General features: G+C 54.2%; 1 protein-coding gene across 2 annotated transcripts in view; it reads right to left on the reverse strand.

Annotated features, from left to right (window-relative positions):
• Window positions 1-776: 776 nt before the first annotated feature.
• Window positions 777-19,962, reverse strand: part of DGLUCY (D-glutamate cyclase) — a 68,512-nt gene continuing 49,326 nt past the window's right edge. For both annotated transcript variants that reach the window (XM_066341889.1, XM_066341890.1), the window contains exons 10-13: window positions 17,214-17,362; window positions 9,251-9,370; window positions 7,283-7,434; window positions 777-1,107 (exon numbers count right to left, since the gene is read on the reverse strand). In XM_066341889.1, coding sequence (XP_066197986.1) covers window positions 958-1,107; window positions 7,283-7,434; window positions 9,251-9,370; window positions 17,214-17,362 — 571 coding nt within the window. In that variant the 3' untranslated portion in view covers window positions 777-957. The remainder of the gene's footprint in view (window positions 1,108-7,282; window positions 7,435-9,250; window positions 9,371-17,213; window positions 17,363-19,962) is intronic.

Raw genomic sequence — 19,962 nt, forward strand, 5'->3', positions numbered from 1 at the left:
AGGCGCGTGGGGGGCGACGGGAGGCGCGTGCGGGGTGAGGAGGCGCGTGGGCGTGACGGGAGGCGTGTGGGCGGTGACGGGAGGCGCGTGGGGGGTGACGGGAGGCGCGTGGGGGGCGACGGGAGGCGCGTGGGGGGCGACGGGAGGCGCGTGCGGGGTGAGGAGGCGCGTGCGGGGTGAGGAGGCGCGTGCGGGGTGAGGAGGCGCGTGGGCGTGACGGGAGGCGTGTGGGCGGTGACGGGAGGCGCGTGGGGGGCGACGGGAGGCGCGTGGGGGGCGACGGGAGGCGCGTGCGGGGTGAGGAGGCGCGTGCGGGGTGAGGAGGCGCGTGGGGGTGACGGGAGGCGTGTGGGGGGCGACGGGAGGCGTGTGGGGGGCGACGGGAGGCGCGTGGGGGGGTGACGAAAGCTGGGGGGGTAACGAGAGGTGGGGGCAGTAAGGAGGTGATGGTGATAAATGTAAGGTTGAAGGATCTTTTGCCTAAGTAAACAAAATGCTGTTTGAAAAAGAGACCATTTCAAAGGTATAAATATTTTGTTGGTCATGGTGGTGAGTAAACCTAATTAAGCAGAATCCCGAGTTTTATAAATACACAGTACCCATTTGTACAGCTTCCTATTTCCGATTAGCAGGGGGATTGTTCATGGCCCTGGTGATGCCCACTTGGTCTGTCTGCTACTTTACTGCTCACTGGTGTCCCCAAAAGTGATGGGTCAGACAGCTCTCAGAGTAGACCGCGTGGGTGGCCTGAGGAAGCTAGGGTGAAGGAGAGGAAATCAATGCCTCTGGCACGTTACAAATCAGGGCAGAAACTGGAAACCCAGAGGACGGTTCGCCCGCACTGCCCGCTCCCAGGAAGTGGGCGTGCAGTGCCCCAGGGCCGGTGTGAATCTGCCAGGCTGCCGTGATCCAGACGTGGCCACTGGTGTGTACTCCGCGTGCAGGTCATGTAAACGGTCACTTGCGCCCCGTGGTGACATCCAACAGCTTCTGGATCATCTGGGCGTGAGTGTCGTGGAAGGGCAGCCCGTCCACCTCCATGCCCACGCGGCCCGAGACGCCACTGCGGACCTTGTGCCGCACCAGGATGCCCAGCATCGCTTCTTCCTAGAACAGGATGGAGCAGAGACAGCGTGGGGAGGGGAGGGGAAGCGCACACATCCCCGGGCGTGGAGGAGGAGCACTGGACCTGACACGCCTCTTTCTTCACAGCAACGTGTGGGCTAAAGGTACTAATGCCACTGGAAGACGTCTGCGTAAGGACCAACAGCAGTGTCCTTACCTACCTCGTGCTTCGCCAGCCCCAGCCCCGCGCCCCAGAAACGGCCACTTCCATCAGTTTGGCTGCTGCTTCTGCTAGTTAACCTTCTTGTAATCAAATACTACGCTCTTTATGGAAACCCGCGTCTTCTTTACAGTCCCTAAGGAGTCCGTGCTGCAGGTGCAGCGTGGGCTCCCCCCACTGCCAGCCTCACCCTCCTGGCTCTGGGTAACCTGCTGCTGGCCTCGGTCTGGGAAGGCCCCATCCCCCCTGAGACCCCACCGTTAGCTTCCTGTGGGGCACGTATCCTGCTGCTGTCGCGTTCTAGGTATTTCTCAGTGTGATGCGGAACCTTCTGGAGTGAGCCCAGCCATGGAGAAACTGCAGGTCCCTCCTGATGCTGCAGCCCAGGGCCCAGCAGGCAGAGTGCTTTGGGATCTGACAGATCTGACTTGGGTCTTTTCTGGCAGGTTTTTTAACCTTTCTGTGCCTCAGGGTCCTCACCTATATAATGGGGAGATTGCTGCTGCTGCTGATGATGATGATACCATGTTTAGAGGGCTGTTGTGAGGATCAAATGAAATAATGCCAGTAAAGCACCTAGCATGGCCCTTGGCACTTAGTAGGTGCTCCCAAAATGAGGCAGATTCTACCTAGCAGGGCTGGGTCTCCGGCCTGTAGCCCAGAGCCTTCTTAAATGATATGATTTCCCTCCTTCTCTTCCCTCTACTGTCTAAGCCACTGATGTATCTGTCCCAGCCCCTGAGGAAGGTAGATTTGAAGTAAGGACATGAGGAGAAAGGACAACGCCTGAGGGGAAGACGTCAAACATATCCTCCCCATCTTCCTCCTCCACAGAAGGAGGGGGTGAGAGGAGGGGACCAAGGTGCCGAGAACAGGAGGATGTGAGGGTCTGAGAAGGGCTCCCCGCTTCCTGCTCGGCCGGCTGATGCATTTAGTCACCGAGTGAACTTTGACTGAGCACCTGCTGTGTGCGGGCCCTGAACCAGCGACCCGGGGTGGCCGTGGCACCACTGCCCCCAGAGGGTTCACAGTCCAGAAGAGAGCTCGGGCAGGCACAGTCCATGGGGACCACAGCACAGAGCAGGGGCCCCCCCCCTTCACCAGAGGGACTCCAGGAAGACTTTCAGGAGCAGGGGCAGCTAGGACCACAGGTGACAAAAGCACAGAAGTGAACCAGATAAGGGGCGAGGAGGAACATTTGCTGAAAACTTCAAAACAATGGAGAAAGTGCTGGCAAATGTCACTGGGAACTGTCTCTGCTCTCAGCTGGCCCAGACCTGCGTTTCATTCTGCCTGGGCCAAGGTGGAAGGGAGGCCTTTGTCCAACAGCCCCCTCCCGGGGCTCCCCAACCCAGAGTGGCATTTCCCGTCCTTTGTTTGGGCTTCATTCTCCCATTTCTCTTCCCCATTGGGTCATATCCTCTCTTTACAGGGAAATGCTCTGGAACCATCTGGCCACTTCCTCCCGGGACACTGCCTGCCCCACCATCTGTACCCTAGGGTCCCAGGGAGGGCGGGCCCTGTGGTCATCATGTACACATGGTCAGTCCACAGGAACTGGCTGGCACTCAGCCTCTAAGAGCCACAGGGACCAACAGTGACTGCTTGCAGGTTTCCCAGGAATCACCATCTTCCAGGGGACCCCTCCAAGTGGATGGGGTGGGGGTGGGGGGGTAGGGAGAGCTGACCAGGGGTGGCCCGAAGCAGAGCACCTAGAGGCTGCTGCACCCACCTGGGCAGAGACAGTGGAGCAGGAGGCGAGGGACAGGGCATCGGGCCATGCTCGCTGTGGAGGGGGAGGAGGCCCCAGGATGGCTCCTAGGCTTAGAGCAGGGGTCCCCAAACTTTTTACACAGGGGGTCAGTTCACTGTCCCTCAGACCGTTGGGGCCAGACTATAAAAAAAACTATGAACAAATCCCTATGCACACTGCATGTATCTTATTTTAAAGTAAAAAAACGGGAACAAATACAATATTTAAAATAAAGAACAAGTAAATTTAAATCAACAAACTGACCAGTATCTCAATGGGAACTATGGGCCTGCTTTTGGCTAATGAGATGGTCAATGTCTGGTTCCATATTTGTCACTGCTAGCCATAACAAGTTATATGACGCGCTTCCAGAGCCTTAACGTGGCTGTCCCGCGTCACCGGAAGTAGTACTGTATGTGAGCCACACTGCGCTTTGCGGCGCCCCCACATACAGTACTCCAGGAGCACAGGATGCGGATGCATCTCACTGACCACCAATGAAAGAGGTGCCCCTTCCGGAAGTGCAGCGGGGTGTGGATAAATGGCCTCTCAGGGAGCCGCATGCAGCCCACGGGCCATAGTTTGGGGACCCCTGGCTTAGAGGCTCAGGGTGGAGTGGTTGCTATTGATTCACACTGGGAGCCTGGAGGGCTGATATTCATGGTTAGGGGGTACTGCCGTTCAAAGTGGGGTGGCAGAAAGCAGCCTCCTGGGGCCTGACCAGGCAGTGGCGCAGTGGATGGAGCATTGGGCTGGGATGTGGAGGACCCAGGTTCGAGACCCCGAGGTTGCCAGCTTGAGCGTGGGCTCATCTGGTTTGAGCAAGGCTCACCGGCTTGGACCCAGGGTCACTGGCCCGAGCAAAGGATTATTCGGTCTGCTGAAGGCCCACGGTCAAGGCACATATGAGAAAGCAATCAATGGACAACTAAAGTGTCGCAACGAAAAACTGATGATTGATGCTTCTCATCTCTCTCCATTCCTGTCTGTCTGTCCCTATCTGTTCCTCTCTCTGACTCTCGCTCTGTCTCTGAAAAAGAAAGCGGACTCCTGGGAAGTTGCAATGGTTTTGTAGGTGACCTTAGTGACAGTTACACAGGTCATATATATATATATATATATATATATATATATATGTACAATTTATATAACATTTATTATATATTATAGATATGTAAATATATGAGTATATGTAAAAATTAATCCACTGTACACTTAAGGTTTCTGTGGTTTATGCCAGTTATACCTCATGGAAAAGTTATAAAACAGTAGAGTGAGATTAAAGTGCTGGAAGGGAATGGGAGCCCAAGATGAAGCCAGAGGCCGTGCTCCTGTCTCTGCATCATTTATCCATCCATTATCCTCTCATCCACCAGTCTGTTCACCCACCCAGCCAGCAGTCTGTCCATCCCTCCATCCCTCCCTTTCTTCCCCCTCTTTTCCTCCTTCCCTCCCTCCTTCCCTCCCTCCCTCCCTCCCTTCCTTCTCTCTCCATTCATCCATCTATCCATCCATCTATCCTTCTCTCCCTCTCTCCCTCCCTTCTCTCTCTCCATTCATCCATCTATCCATCCATCTATCCTTCCCTCCCTCCCTCCATTCATCCATCCATCCATCCATCCGTCCCTCCTTAGTCCCCCCTGTAAGCTGTCATCCTTGGCTCTTGGTCCCAAAGAAAGTCTGGGGAATGCTCTTCAGCCATTTGTTCTGTCCTCAAGTGAGACCCCAGGGCACAGCAAAGGCCAGAGTGGGCAGGACATGGCTCCCTGGGCTCCTCTGCATGGTGCCCATTCTTGCTACCATTATGATCAGATCCTTAAGAACTGTCCCTAAATGTGGGAGGCCCTACTTACAAGCAACTCACAGAGCAGAGATTGGGATGTTTCTCTGCCCCTAAATAACCCAGCCTCACCACCACCTCAGGCCACAGCTCTGCCCAGCATCTCCTAATGACTCAGGGAACCCCAGGAAGTGACCCACTGAACTCTAGTATGACCATTCCAGTTCTTTTGAACACTGCGCCACCTCATGTCCCTGCACCTTCTGCTGCCTGGAAGGCCCTTCCCCACCCCACCCCCTTCCTTACCTTGCTATTTATACCCAGCTCGTCCTATAAGACCTAGCTGAGTGCTACCTCCTCCAGGCAGCCTTCCTTGAGCTCTCTGAATACCCTAAGTGCCCATTTTCAGTGTCCCCACGCAGCTTGCTGTGCCCACTTCCATCCTGGCACCTGAAATGACCTTTCATGTTGACCCCTCTGTGGATCCAGGATCCCTCACTGTCTCCCAGAGCAAGCCTGTGCCTGACCCAGATGTGGGGCTCAACAAACATGTTTGTACCTTTGCTTTAAAAGTATTCCCTTTTATTTTCTTTATAAGGGTGATGAATTATTAATACATTTATGAAGGACTGGGTAGAAACTCAAAGGGATAATTTTCCATCCCCCAGGGTAAGTGTCTGAGGGTGTGTGTTTGGCTGGGTTCACTCTTTTATGTCTGTGTGAATCAGGAGTCATGTGTGAGGCCGCCCCCTGAGGGGATTTTTCCAGTTCAGACCAGGAAGTGCAAAGAAAGCACAGAAGGCCCTGTGGGTCCCTCGAGGTCCAACCATTTCCCCAGAAAAATGTCATTTCAGCTGCCAAGCCCTGCTTCTCCCCTCCCCTCCCACCCAGCAGCCTAGCATTACCAGGAACTGGTGCCATTACCAAGAACTGGGAAAGTTCTGAGCCACAGTGGGAAGAGCCCAGAGTGCGGTGAAGATGAAGCACAGGTGAAGCTGTCAGCTCACAGGTGAAGTCACTTCTGCCCTGGGATTTAGATGTAAACTCAGGGCTTTGGCCCCTCCATCCCATGGTCCAAATTACTCTGGAAAATTCCCCCCGAAGGTGCTCTGTAGAGACTGACGCTCCACCAGCTTCTCTCCCAGGTGAGTGGTCCTGGCTCCGCTTGGGCACCAGGGGAGGTGGGTTGGGGTCCGGAGTCAGTCAGGGGGCGGGGTCTGCTCCTGGAGAGCTGGGAACGAGGCCGCCTGGCAGGAGTCCGTGCTCAGGTTCTGCGCTGGGGGCCGAACCGCACCACTGATGGGGCTGGCGTCTCCCTCCTGCGCTTTCCCCGCCCTCCGCGCAGGCAGGGCCACAGAGCCTGAACCTCGGTGTGATGCTTGCCCCTCTGCACGTGCCCTGCGGGTGGCTGGCTCTGCAGGCAGAGGAGCTCACACAAAAGCCACCCCGTGGGGCCCGCGTCTCTCGCTGAAAGCCTTCACCTGGCTCCCCCTCACTTTTTCGTAAGACCCTCAGTGAGGGGCCACCATTTTGGCGGATGCAGCTAACATGAGCTCCCTCTGCTGGGGGGCCCCAGACTACCCAGACAATTCGATGAAACCACGGATCCTTGCCCAGAAAACTCCATGAATGGGACCCTTTTGCAAAGTATTTCAAAGAACTCATGGAATCAGAAGCCCTCCCCCACTGGGGCATGCCCCCTGCCGACTACCCCCCCCAAGGGGAGTGGCCTCCCCTGCCAGCACTGAGCTGTCTTCATCTTCCAGCTGTCCCCCCCACGCCTCCTTTCCAGACTGCCTCCCCTCCTACAGGTGTGTTCCTCCCAGCCCCCCTCCCCGTCCTCTCCCCACCTGAGTGCCCCCCTTAGCGCTCTGTGGAATGGCTAACTGTCCCCTCCCACCAGAGGTTTCAGGACCCTGGCTGGATTGTAGACTCCTTGGAAGGGGCCACAGGACACCTATGGCTCCAGCATACCTCCGTACAGTGCACCTCACTGTGCTGCACAGATCTTACTTTTTTTATTTTTAATCGAAGGCAGGACCGTCCCTGCCAGTAGATCACAATTCACCTCATTGCGATACTCGCTCTATGGCGGCGGTCTGAAACAGCCCGCAGCACCTCCGCAGTCTGCCTGTGTATTCATGGTCCTTCCAACATGCTGCTGGCCCCATTTTACAGACAAAGAAAAGGAGGCTCAGGGAGGGTAAGAAGCTTGTCTAAAGTCAAAGTAGAAGGAGAATGGTCATGGATACCAGGTCTCCCATGATCACTTAGGATCAGGAGTGTCAAAGGTCACCCAATCCAGTCCAGCTTGGACACTTAGCCTCTAGGTCGGCTCTGCCTCTGGCTGTTGATGGGCAGCCAGGGAGGTGCTGGCTCACGGCTCTGAAAACCGGGCCTGCTCCTCACCTCCTCACGCATGGCAAAAGCCGCTTGCATGGAGCGGCCTGTAGGGGTCTCATACCTTACTGATGGACGGGAGCGCCTCTGTCCAGTTTTGTTCCCCAGCTGCTCTGGAGGGCCCAGTTGCCTTCCTCAGATAACGTCCGTGGACCTCACATGAGTTCAGGATGTGCAGAGCGCAGGCCAAGGCATAGCCTCCCCAGTTAGAAACACCTAGAACAAAATAAAAGCTTTCAACATAGAATTGGAAAGGTCATGTAGTCCAGCACCCTGCCTCTGAGCATCAGAACTCTTCTCCAGAATGGTCCTAAGGCCAGTGGTACCAGTAGTGCCTGGAACTTGTTGGAAACACTAATTCGTGGGCAGTAGCCCAAATCTACATAATCAGAAACTCAGCAGGGAGTGGGGAGTAGGTGCCTGTTAATGAGCCCTCAGGTGATGCTGATTCAAGTTCAAGTTTGAGAAGCATTACTCTAAGCCAGTAGTTTTCAACCTTTTCACACTTGGGGACTGGTGAAAATTGGAGAATTATTTCAGGGACTGCTAAGGCAGAAATCACCCTGGGCATAAGTGAATTCAACCAAGATCATTGGGTCTGTAATCTTTGTACAACATCAGGGTGGTTAACTCTTTTGTGGACCGCCATGAACTCTTCCGCAGACCAGCGGTTGAGAAACACTGCTCTAAACCATCTGGGTGATGCACGGTTCACCCTTCAGAGATAAGATTCAGGCTATAACTCCAGGACGCCAGTCCAGAACTCTCACGTGTGGTGGCTACCCTGAAGCCTCGGCCTGCAAGGAAGCCCGGCCTCAGAGGGGCAGGTGACCGCTCCATCCGGCTATGCTATCCCACCTCTTCCTGTGCCTGGAGATGACCTGAGTCAGCCTCCCTTCCTTCCTCTTTTCTCACCAGCCCCAAAGGCACATGGCATGAAATACAAGGCATCTATCAGGATACCATGGGGGAGATGAAGTGATGGTAATGATACCGTAGTTCCCTGATTCTAAGATATACCTTTTATTTTTCACATTTACATCTCTGAGATTGAGATGCCGCTTACAGTTAATATGATCTTGCAGTTACAAATGGCAGCGTTTTCCTTTCTTAGCGGGACACAAAATAATGGCGATTCATGTCATCAATGGCATCGTATAGTCAATGGAACAGGGTGACTTGCTTTGATTGGTGTGAGGCACTGTTCCAAGGCCTCCCATGCATTAGCTCCTGGAGTCCTTACAATCAGCCTGGCCACGCCCACGGGGTTTCAATGATATGAAGAACCTACATTCTGGGGGGCAGATACACTAGAGGAAATCTGAGGATTTCCAAAGAAAATTTCCCTCCCCCTTGGACCCAAGACCCTGGGAGAGGGAGCCGGGCAGACCAGAGGTCTGCCAACCACAAGCATGCTCGGGAGGCCTGAGGGTTTCCTCCGCCTCCTCTGGGTGTCCCCGCTGAGAGGCAATCCGGAGTGAGACCAGAGGCACAGGGCGTGGGGCATCCTTTCCTAGGCTGATGCCCTCCCTAGATCATCTTTGCTGAGGCGTCTATTTAGGCCTTTTGCCCATTTTTTAAATGGGGTTGCTTGTCCTCTTAGGGTAGATTTTGTGTGTGTGTGTGTGTGTGTGTGTGTGTGTGTGTGTAACAGAGACAGAGAGAGGGACAGATAGGGACAGACAGACAGGAAGGGAGATGAGAAGCATCAATTCTTGGTTGCGGCACCTTAGTTGTTCATTGATTGCTTTCTCATATGTGCCTTGACCAGGGAGCTACAGCAGTACGAGTGACCCCTTGCTCAAGCCAGTGACATTGGGCTCAAGACAGTGGCCCCACGCTCAAGCCGGCAACCTCAGGGTTTCAATCCTGGGTCCTCTGCATCCCAGTCCGACACTATATCCACTGCGCCACCGCCTGGTCAGGCTTATGGTGGAATTTTAAGATAACAAGCTTCTGGCTGGACAGGCTCTAAGCCAGGCCCCTCCCCCTAGGCAGCCAGGCCCAACTGGCTGGCCCTCCGAGCGCTCACCGGCAATGACAGCAAAGTCAGCCTCCACGTCACAGGCGATGACATCCCCATTTCGTATGTGGCGCTTCACGGCCTCCTTGACTTTGCCCATCCCAAGTTCGTTGCCTCCGTCACCAACCCCTGGAGGGAGGACACACGGTGTCAGTATGCAGGATCAGGCCATGCGGGGGTGGGCTGGGGGCAGGGCCACCCTCCACCTGTGCCTCGCTGCCTCTGGGAAGGGAAAGGGGTCGGCTCTGGACACAGTTTCAGACAAGCAGGTGAGATGTACTTCTTTAACTATTTTAGAAACTTTCCTTGTTAAAAACGAGTCCAAGTCTGGAACTCACCAGAGTGTGGCTGTCTCCCCTCCTGGTCATGTTCTCTAGTCACGAATAGAGCGCAATGATGGCGAGGGGCTTCCTCTCCTTTCCTGAGTGGCTTTTGCTCAGAGAGAGGTCACAAGTCCCTGAGCCCCATTAGTGTGACCAGGTGGCATTCAATTGGCACAGGTGAACAGTATAGATTTTTAAAGTCAATTTGGTAATTTACTTTAACGGTTTCTGTTTAAAGATTGTGAAATGTATGTGTGTCAGTTCACGTTTATCTACACCAACCAGAGGGGTGCCTGGTTAACATCTGGAGTGGCCTAATCAGGAAGACACACCCCAGGGCTGGTTGGTTAGCATTTGAAAGAGACCATAGTCTAAAACCCAACCTGTTAATCTGCTCCAGAGGGTTTGTTAATCAGCGTAATAAATGCTAGAACAATATGTTTGAATAAGTAAATGTTAGACATGATTTAATCCATCGGTGAAATTAATAATGTTCAAAATAGGTGAACTGGCTAAAAATAATGAACAGGCACCTCCACCCTCACAGGAAGAGTGGGTACGCTAACCAGCCCTGCGGCCTGTGTCCTGGGAGGTGGTCCCCTGGGTCCAGGTGTTTCTGGAGGAGGATGCCGTAGACCAGGACAGTGGGGTCTGCCTGTAGAAGGTGGCTGGAGTGGCCTCGAGATGGACAAATATTGGCCAAGTGCTTGCCCACATGCCTCGGAGCAGAGCCAGGCCTCTTGACCCCGCAGAACGGTTGCCTGTCGCGCGCCACTAACAAGGACACCCTCCGAGAAACGCACCGTCAGGCGGTGTGGTGGCGCAGACAGACGTCAGAGCGCACCTCCGCACCCTGCCACACACCTGGGCTCTGTGGCCACCCCGCGGTGGTCCAGCCCGCCACACACCCGGGCTCTGTGGCCACCCCGCGGTGGTCCAGCCCGCCACACACCCGGGCTCTGTGGCCACCCTGCGGTGGTCCAGCCCGCCACACACCTGGGCTCTGTGGCCACCCCGCGGTGGTCCAGCCCGCCACACACCCGGGCTCTGTGGCCACCCTGCGGTGGTCCAGCCCGCCACACACCTGGGCTCTGTGGCCACCCCGCGGTGGTCCAGCCCGCCAGTCCACACCTGGGCTCTGTGGCCACCCCGCGGTGGTCCAGCCCGCCACACACCCGGGCTCTGTGGCCACCCCGTGGTGGTCCAGCCCGCCAGTCCACACCCGGGCTCTGTGGCCACCCCGTGGTGGTCCAGCCCGCCAGTCCACACCCGGGCTCTGTGGCCACCCCGTGGTGGTCCAGCCCGCCACACACCTGGGCTCTGTGGCCACCCTGCGGTGGTCCAGCCCGCCAGTCCACACCTGGGCTCTGTGGCCACCCCGCGGTGGTCCAGCCCGCCACACACCCGGGCTCTGTGGCCACCCCGCGGTGGTCCAGCCGCCACACACCCGGGCTCTGTGGCCACCCCGCGGTGGTCCAGCCCGCCACACACCCGGGCTCTGTGGCCACCCCGTGGTGGTCCAGCCCGCCACACACCCGGGCTCTGTGGCCACCCCGCGGTGGTCCAGCCGCCACACACCCGGGCTCTGTGGCCACCCCGCGGTGGTCCAGCCCGCCACACACCCGGGCTCTGTGGCCACCCCGCGGTGGTCCAGCCGCCACACCCCCGGGCTCTGTGGCCACCCCGCGGTGGTCCAGCCCGCCACACACCTGGGCTCTGTGGCCACCCCGCGGTGGTCCAGCCCGCCAGTCCACACCTGGGCTCTGTGGCCACCCCGCGGTGGTCCAGCCCGCCACACACCCGGGCTCTGTGGCCACCCCGCGGTGGTCCAGCCCGCCACACACCCGGGCTCTGTGGCCACCCCGCGGTGGTCCAGCCCGCCACACACCTGGGCTCTGTGGCCACCCTGCGGTGGTCCAGCCCGCCACACACCCGGGCTCTGTGGCCACCCCGCGGTGGTCCAGCCGCCACACACCCGGGCTCTGTGGCCACCCCGCGGTGGTCCAGCCCGCCACACACCCGGGCTCTGTGGCCACCCCGCGGTGGTCCAGCCGCCACACCCCCGGGCTCTGTGGCCACCCCGCGGTGGTCCAGCCCGCCAGTCCACACCTGGGCTCTGTGGCCACCCCGCGGTGGTCCAGCCGCCACACACCCGGGCTCTGTGGCCACCCCGCGGTGGTCCAGCCCGCCACACACCCGGGCTCTGTGGCCACCCCGCGGTGGTCCAGCCCGCCACACACCTGGGCTCTGTGGCCACCCCGCGGTGGTCCAGCCCGCCACACACCTGGGCTCTGTGGCCACCCTGCGGTGGTCCAGCCGCCACACACCTGGGCTCTGTGGCCACAGAGCTGTGCAGCACACCAGTGTACCGGAGAGCAGGCAGTCGTAACACGAATGGTATTTGTGTAGCTACCCATGGTAGAGGCACAGTAAAAATACAATATTAGAGGATTAAAAAAAAATGGCACATCTGTCCAGGGCACTTATCGTGAACAGAGCTTGTAGGACCGGAAGCTGCTCTGGGTAAGGGAGTGGTGAGTGAGTGTGGAGGCCCAGGACATTACTGTACATTATTGTAGACTTTATAGATACTGTATTCTTAGGCTACCCCACATTTATTTTTAAAATATTTTTCTTTCTTCAATAACAAATTTACCTCAGCTTATTATAACTTTTTCACTTAAAAAACTTAAATTTTTTTTAACCTCTTGACTCTTTTGTACTAGTACCACTTCACTTAAAACACAAACACATGGTACAGCAGTATGAAACTAGTTTATTTCTTTATATCCTTATTCTATAAGCTTTTGTCTATTTAAACAATTAAAAATTTTTAAACTATTTTTTAAAAATTTTTATTTATTTATTTTTTGTATTTTTCTGAAGCTGGAAACGGGGAGGCAGTCAGACAGACTCCCGCATGCGCCCAACCGGGATCCACCCGGCACACCCACCAGGGGGTGATGCTCTGCCCATCTGGGGCATCACTCTGTTGTAACCAGAGCCATTCTAGCGCCTGAGGCAGAGGCCATAGAGCCATCCTCAGTGCCTGGACCAACTTTGCTCCAATGGAGCCTTGGCTGCGGGAGGGGAAGAGAGAGACAGAGAGGAAGGAGAGGGGGAGGGGTGGAGAAGCAGATGGGCGCTTCTCCTGTGTGCCCTGGCTGGGAATTGAACCCAGGACTCCTGCACGCCAGGCCGACGCTCTACCACTGAGCCAACCGGCCAGGGCAAAAAATTTTAACTATTTTTAAAAACCAAGACACAAACACACTCATTATCCTAGGCCACACAGGGTCAAGATCATCAGTGCCACTGTCTTCCACGCCACATGCTGTCCCAGGTCCTCACGGACAGTAACATGCGTGGAGCTGTGTCTCCTACGATAACAGCGCCTTCCTCTGGACGCCTCCTGAAGGAGCAGCCTGAGGCTCTTCAGGTGGTGTCAGTTTTCTGAAACACATTGCGTTGTTTTGCCTGGCTTGTCTCTTTTTTCCATCATACATTTGCTCGTAAGCAGATAATGCACCGTGAACATTCCGCTCTATTAGGGAAAACCTTTGGTGTTGGGGTCCACGTTTTCAAAGGTTGAAGGAGCTTGTTGAGGTCCACAAAAGCTTCTGCTGAACCCTTCACTGTGGATATTTTTTGGGGGGTTTTCTTCTCCTCCTCCTGTAGTTTCCTCTTCTCTTGCCTCTTCCTCAGCTGTGCGCTCCTGTTCCAGGTCCGACACCTCGTTAGTCAGCTCCCTCAGGAGCCCCCAGGACCCCATGTCACCCACAGCCAGGTTACAGTTCACCATCCCAGCCACAGCCTTGGCGATCTGCCCAAACCTCATCCTAGCAAATCTGTTGAAGCCACGGACGAACCTCTGGAGGGTCCCTGGCGACAGCAGCCCTGCCCCCACCCGGTGTCTGATGCAGTCACAGGTGCTGAGATCCTTCCAGAACTGCACCGCTGCCTTCTCGGCGTCTTCCGCAAGTGCAGCGATCGCCTGGGCGCAGGTCCTCCTCGGGTAGTAGGCTTTAGAAGCTGCCAGCACTCCTCGATCTATTGTTTGGATCAAAGAGGTAGTGTCTGGAGGGAGAAGCACCACTTTGCTATTGGGATGAAGGTCACCAGGAAAAGGAGGATGTCTGAGAGCGTTCTCAACAATAAGCAAAACCTTGAAAGCTGTGTGATTCTCTAAACATACCTGTTTAGTTGACAAAGCAACTCAGGCGGCCATCTTGGAAGAGGAGCTGGCTCACCTATGACTTCTCGTTGCCCCTGTCGTTCACTGGCAGTGTGTGCTAAGTGGTGTGCTTGACGCCCTGGGGTCTCACTGTGCCAGATCACAGAGGGATTCATTGTGTCACTTCAGCATTGCCCCCAAGCGAGACCGTTATCCTGTCAGAAGCCTTGAGACCGGCATTGACCTGGCTTCCTCACGGGCAAAGTCCTTTCAGGGTACATTTCCAGGATAGGGAGCTTTCATCCAGATTGAATATTTGCTGCATCAAGTCATTTCCCCTGCGATCAGATTTTCTCAAGTTTCCAAAAGTCCTTCAGCTGCCTTCCCCTCAGCGCTGGCGGGCTCACCCCTCACTTTCCCGTCGGGTAGTGAATAACGGTTCTTGAACTGCTCAGATAACCTAGAGCTGGCTGTGGATTCATCACAGTCACGCCCAGTCCCTGATTTCAACATTGCAAACAAACTTTCTGCTCCGGTCGTGATCACCACAGTGCTGAGAGGAACATGCTTCTGAGTCTGGTCTTCAATCCTGGCCGTTAGAAGTTTCTCCATGTCTGACACAGGCCCTCCTCGGATTTGCGTTAGTCTCACTGCCTTCCGTGGAGCAGATCCGTTAGCAGCTTGTCACTTGGTTCTTGTTCTTCAAGGTTGTAGCTCTGATAGGAAGGGACAGGCCTGGCTGGTGAGCAGGAGCTGTCGCTGATGTTCTACCTTCGTCACCCTCAATCACTGCTTCCAGGTCAGTCACTCGACATGGCCTCTTGCTGGCAATGTGAGCAGTGAGTTTGCATGCTTAGGGGCCATGGTGAACAAAACACAAGGTTAAATCGAGCCCAAGAGGAAAGGGTGCACTTGGGAGATCCGGTAAACACGAGGTGTGAGGCTGCGGCCAGCACAACACGGCACAATGCTTTCCAGCAAACCTTCCTTTTTAATAAGTAGAGAGAGTGCACTCTAGAATAACAATGAATCTATAGCAGAGTGAACACATAGCCCAGTAACACGGTTGCTTATTATCATTAGCAGCAAGTACTATGTACTGTCCGTAACTGCCTGAGCCATGCTTTCACGCCACGAGCAGCACTGCGCATGTCTCTACTCCGGCATCACCACAAGCACGTGAGCAGTGCAATGCTCTAGGACGTCTGGACAGCTACGATGTCACTGGGCAAGGGGACTTCTTCAGCTCCATTATCTTGAATGGGACCACCGTATACACGGTCCGTGTTGACTGAACCAACATTATAACTCGCATGATTGTATGACAGTTTTGTTTTTTTTTAATTTTTTATTCTTTTTTTTTTTTTCTTTCATTTTTCTGAAGCTGGAAACAGGGAGAGACAGTCAGACAGACTCCTGCATGCGCCCGACCGGGATCCACCCGGCACGCCCACCAGGGGCGACGCTCTGCCCACCAGGGGGCGATGCTCTGCCCATCCTGGGCGTCACCATGTTGCGACCAGAGCCACTCTAGCGCCTGAGGCAGAGGCCACAGAGCCATCCCCAGCGCCCGGGCCATCTTTGCTCCAATGGAGCCTTGGCTGCAGGAGGGGAAGAGAGAGACAGAGAGGAAAGCGGGGCGGAGGGGTGGAGAAGCAAATGGGCGCTTCTCCTGTGTGCCCTGGCCGGGAATCGAACCCGGGTCCTCCGCATGCTAGGCCGACGCTCTACCGCTGAGCCAACCGGCCAGGGCCTGTATGACAGTTTTTGCATCTGTTCCTACCGAGGCTTGGGATACAGGGGGGAATACCACAAGAGGTTAGTGTTCACTGTGAGGGGGTGGAGGGGCCGCTGCATGTGACCTCGGGCACCGGAGACCTGGCCTCGGCCAAAAGAATCTGGCGAAGGTGAATGACCAGATTCCTCAGGTCCACACCCTGCGGGGCTTCCTCAGAGCAGTGGGCCAGGGCCTGGCAGCCCCGTGAATGAGGGGAATAATAATGGCACCTAGCCGTGGTATTTTATTTCTGTCCCTGCTCTTTGGCGTTTTATGACTGTCATCCTGTTCGCTCCTCACGTCAGTCCTGTTGGTGGCCCTGTGTTCCTGCCCGCGTTCGCGGGGTCTCTGAGCAGCAGGGCTCGGGGAGGGGCAGGGGACTGTCTAGGTTCTCGTTTGAGTGCTGTGTACATGACAAGGCCGCTAGCTGCCTGGGGAAACTGCTGAGGAACCGGGTGTTGATAGAGCAGAGGAGAAAGGACATTCAGGGGGTAGCCCTGCTGGGCAGGGGGTTTGGGAAGCTGCAGGAGGGGCTTAAGACCCTGAGGCCAAGAGAAGCGGCCAGAGGTCCACAGAGGGGCAGTCGGAAGGCACAGTCAGCTCCACCTGCTTTCTCTGGGGCTTGGGGGCCTCGGACTGGGGTCTGTTCAGCAGGGAAAGAGCAGCTCCTTTGAACTTAGAGACCTTTTCCTTCTCCACCCTGGGCATTCCCCCTCCGCCTCCTAGGTCCCACGCCGGCCCTGCCTGCCCAGAGAGACAGGAAGCACAGAACCAAGTGTGCTGTGGGTACCACGCCCAAGGCCTCTTCTGGGAAAGGCCAGGGCGGAACTGCAGAAATTTTCTACTCGGCTCGGAAGACTTTCATTGTCTCATTAAAACCTTAAAAGCCAAAGGCACTAATGGGTTGGAAGACGCTCTGGGGTGTTTGAGAGAACAGATAAACACAGAATGGTAGACAGGCCTAATGACTCCAGGGTCCGGTACCTCCTACCCCCAAGGGAGGAAGGCTGGTCCTCTGGAGTTACATCAAGGCTTCAGCAACTCACAGATTACAGAAATAGTTTATCCCGGAGTGGAGTGTCGTGGGAGTCTGCCCCTTCTCCTAATTCTCCAGCAACTCCAATTAGCTAGGCAACTTGGGAAGCCCTCATTTTTGGACACTACCCCTGTCTTACCTGCCTCACAGGGTTTTAAAGAGGCTTCAACAATACAATGAATGGGAAACCTCTTTGAAAACGGTGGAGTTCTGTACTTTACACAAATGATCACACTGTGATATTATTAGCAATCCAAATGTTGTACTAATCATCTAGTTAACATATTTTAAAGTTAATATGCTTCATAAGATGATGCATCGTATATACATGGTGCATTCATCCCATCGTATCTATGGCCAAAATCATATGCCATCCCTCAGTTTTATTATTATTATTATTCTATTATTAGTTTTAGTATTTTAGAGTCGGGCAAGTAGAATATGCTAGGTTACATGTCATTCCCTTTTGTTGCTTGTGGGAACACTGGGTTTCTAAATGGCAATGTCATTATTGTCTCTATGGGCCATAGCAAACAAAGACCATCTAGTGAGTGGAAAACAATGGTCCGCATATAACTCTTTCCTGTCCTGCATTCAATAGTCAATAAAAAGGCATTTAGTGCTGACATGTTTGTGTTGAATCCTGGGTGCCCCTTGCTTACCAGTTGATGAGACCCCAGGGATTTTCTGCGCAACAAGGAAGAGATCGTCAATGGGGTCAACCAGATGCTTGATGTTCATTTTCCTGGCGTTGTAGTGATTGCCGTCAGCAGCCCTTCCTGTGCGCTCTATCGCCACCAGGTGGTCGAATCTGCCGGGGAACAAGAGCACATGAGAGTGTGGCCGCCGTGCTGTAGGGGGTGCCTTCCTAGGTTTGTGTCAGGGGCACTTCCTTCTTTCTTTGATTCCTTCATTCCTGCAGAACTTGGCCGCGCGTCTACTATGTGCCAGGGCCTCCGCTGGGGAGCACTGTGAGAAAAGATATCAGAATCTTTAGCAATTATTAGAGCCAGAGGCTGCGAGAGCAGGAAGGCTGTCAGTCAGGGTCATGGCCCCGGACAATGCCGGTGCCGGGCACAGACCTCCATTGACCAGCGGGGGAGCCGGCACCAGTGGTTTGAGTGCTGGCTGCTATTGGCTCACCACCGCTGCCCTCTTCCAGGATCTTGTTCGGTTTACAGACACAAACAGACTTAAAAAGGAAGTGAAATATTAGACCAGTGAATCTACCATGAGGCAAACTTCTTTAGTCAGAAAGAGATGGAGAGATGAAGGGTAGAGATGGCACGGGGTGGGGGTGGGGGGGACAAGAATGAGGGCTGTGGGATGGGACCCTGCAGGGCCCCCTGCCCCTGGCCCTGCGTGAGCTGCCTGGCCTCTCTGACCTCATGTTCCGCACTGGCCACATGACCTCAAGCAGCACCACTCTGCTGCAGCGGGAAAAGAGTTAAGAGAGAAAACGCACAAGAGGCGCTTAGCATGAAACGCCGCACCTTCTCAGTGCTCAGTAAGTGTGGTGGTTGTTACTATTATTAAGAGGAACAATGTTTTGTTAATCCAATTATAGAATATGAATGCTGTGCTTTCATAGCTCTCTAAACCCCTACCCCACCATGATGGAGTTCATCAAAATCTTAACTCTGCTGTGGGAAACAGTATGGTGGTTAAACTTTGAATAGAATTACTATATGACCCAGCAATTCCACTTCTGGTATACAAAAGAATTGAAAGCTGGGTGTCAAAAAGATATTTATACATCCATATTCCTCAGCAGCATTATTCACAGTAGACAAAAGGTAGAAGCAACCCAAGTGTATATCAATGGACAAATAAGCAGAATGTGGTACATACATGCAATGGAATACTACTCAGCCTTGAAAAGGACGGATTCTGATACGTTATGACGTGGATGAATCTCAGTGACATTTTGCTAAGGGATATAAGCCACTCAACATGGCAAATACTAGGTGATTCCACTTACACGTGGTCCCTAGAATGGTCAGGTGGAGAGAAATATAAAGTAAAATGGTGGCCATCAGGGGCAAGGGTCGGGAAGAGTGTTTGATGGGAGAGAGTTTCAGTTCAGGAAGATGAACAGGTTCTGGAGACAGATGGTGGTGATGGCTGCACGACAATGTGCACGCACTCAAATGGTAAATTGACCACACACTTAACAGGGTAACAATGGTCCGTTTTACGTTATGTATAGTTTGCCAGAATAAAAGCCTCTGAACTCTGGATGCTTTCTCTGTACATGGTTTTTAAAAGCAAAATCTTCCTACCGGTCCATGTCCTTCGGCTGTGCTAGGAAGTGGCGGCGGCCCGTATGCTTGGCTGAGCAGGCCGCTGAGTGGGTGCTGGACAGGAAGCCCGAGGCCACGTGCCCAGGGCGGGAGAGGTGGCCACCCAGAGGCAGAAGGGACAGGAGGAAGGAGCTGACCCTGCGTCTCCTCTAGGTCTGCACCTGAGGTGATGACGAGGGCCGCACGAGAGCTCCAGCTGAGATCACGGCGTCCTCTGCTCTGGAAGGGGAGCGCGGCTGGAGCCCCCCCCCCCCAGGACAACTCGGTGCATACCTGTGAAGGTGGGCTGATTTTCTTTTTAAGCCAGAAGGCCTCACTAAGCGACCGTGGGAAGTAATTCCCTCCTGGGAAGTCTACTGCCTGGGAAAAGTTCATGCGTCTTCCCCGAAGAGAGCAGGCCTCTCTCTCCCTGCCATCAGATCTGGCTCCCTTCCCTCCACTCAGCAAACAGAGCAGCACCTGGGTTATCTGGCATCAGGGTCCTGCCCAAGGGGACTTGCTAGCTGCCCCCTGGGGAGCCAGGGCTTTGTGTGCATGCCAACAATTCAGGGAATAAAAACATTTCTAACAGGCGCCACACACATTCTTGCCACTTTAAATAGCATATCAGAGCTGCAATGGAATTTTTCCACGGTGACTCAGGCCCTCATTGTGAACACCTGATTTTGCTGTGGGCTACAATGTAGTTATACCCTCCAGGCCTATTAAAGCACTGTTTTTAAATTCTAAGTAGGCACTCATTAGTGGGTGTAAAATAAATTTATTAGGTCAGGTCAGCATTTTTTGAAAAGTAGACAAAAACAGAGTGGAATAGAATAGAATAGAATAGAATAGAATAGAATAGAATAGAATAGAATAGAAAATGTCCAAGTATATTATTGCATGGAGCAAGAGTAAATACTGTTTTTGGAAACTTCTGATTCGTGTGTGTGTGTGTGTGTGTGTGTGTGTGTGTGGTTTGCCAGGCATAATGTGTCACTGTGGATTGCTGTCAAAAAAAGTTTGCAAAACATGGTCCTAGAAGTTATAGATATGAAATACATGCTACATACAATAAAGTGATTTTCATGTTTGACCACAACACACAGTAAAAAAAAAATACACACAC

The sequence above is a fragment of the Saccopteryx leptura genome, chromosome 6 (assembly GCF_036850995.1).
Source record: "Saccopteryx leptura isolate mSacLep1 chromosome 6, mSacLep1_pri_phased_curated, whole genome shotgun sequence".
Classification (NCBI taxonomy): Eukaryota; Metazoa; Chordata; class Mammalia; order Chiroptera; family Emballonuridae; genus Saccopteryx; species Saccopteryx leptura.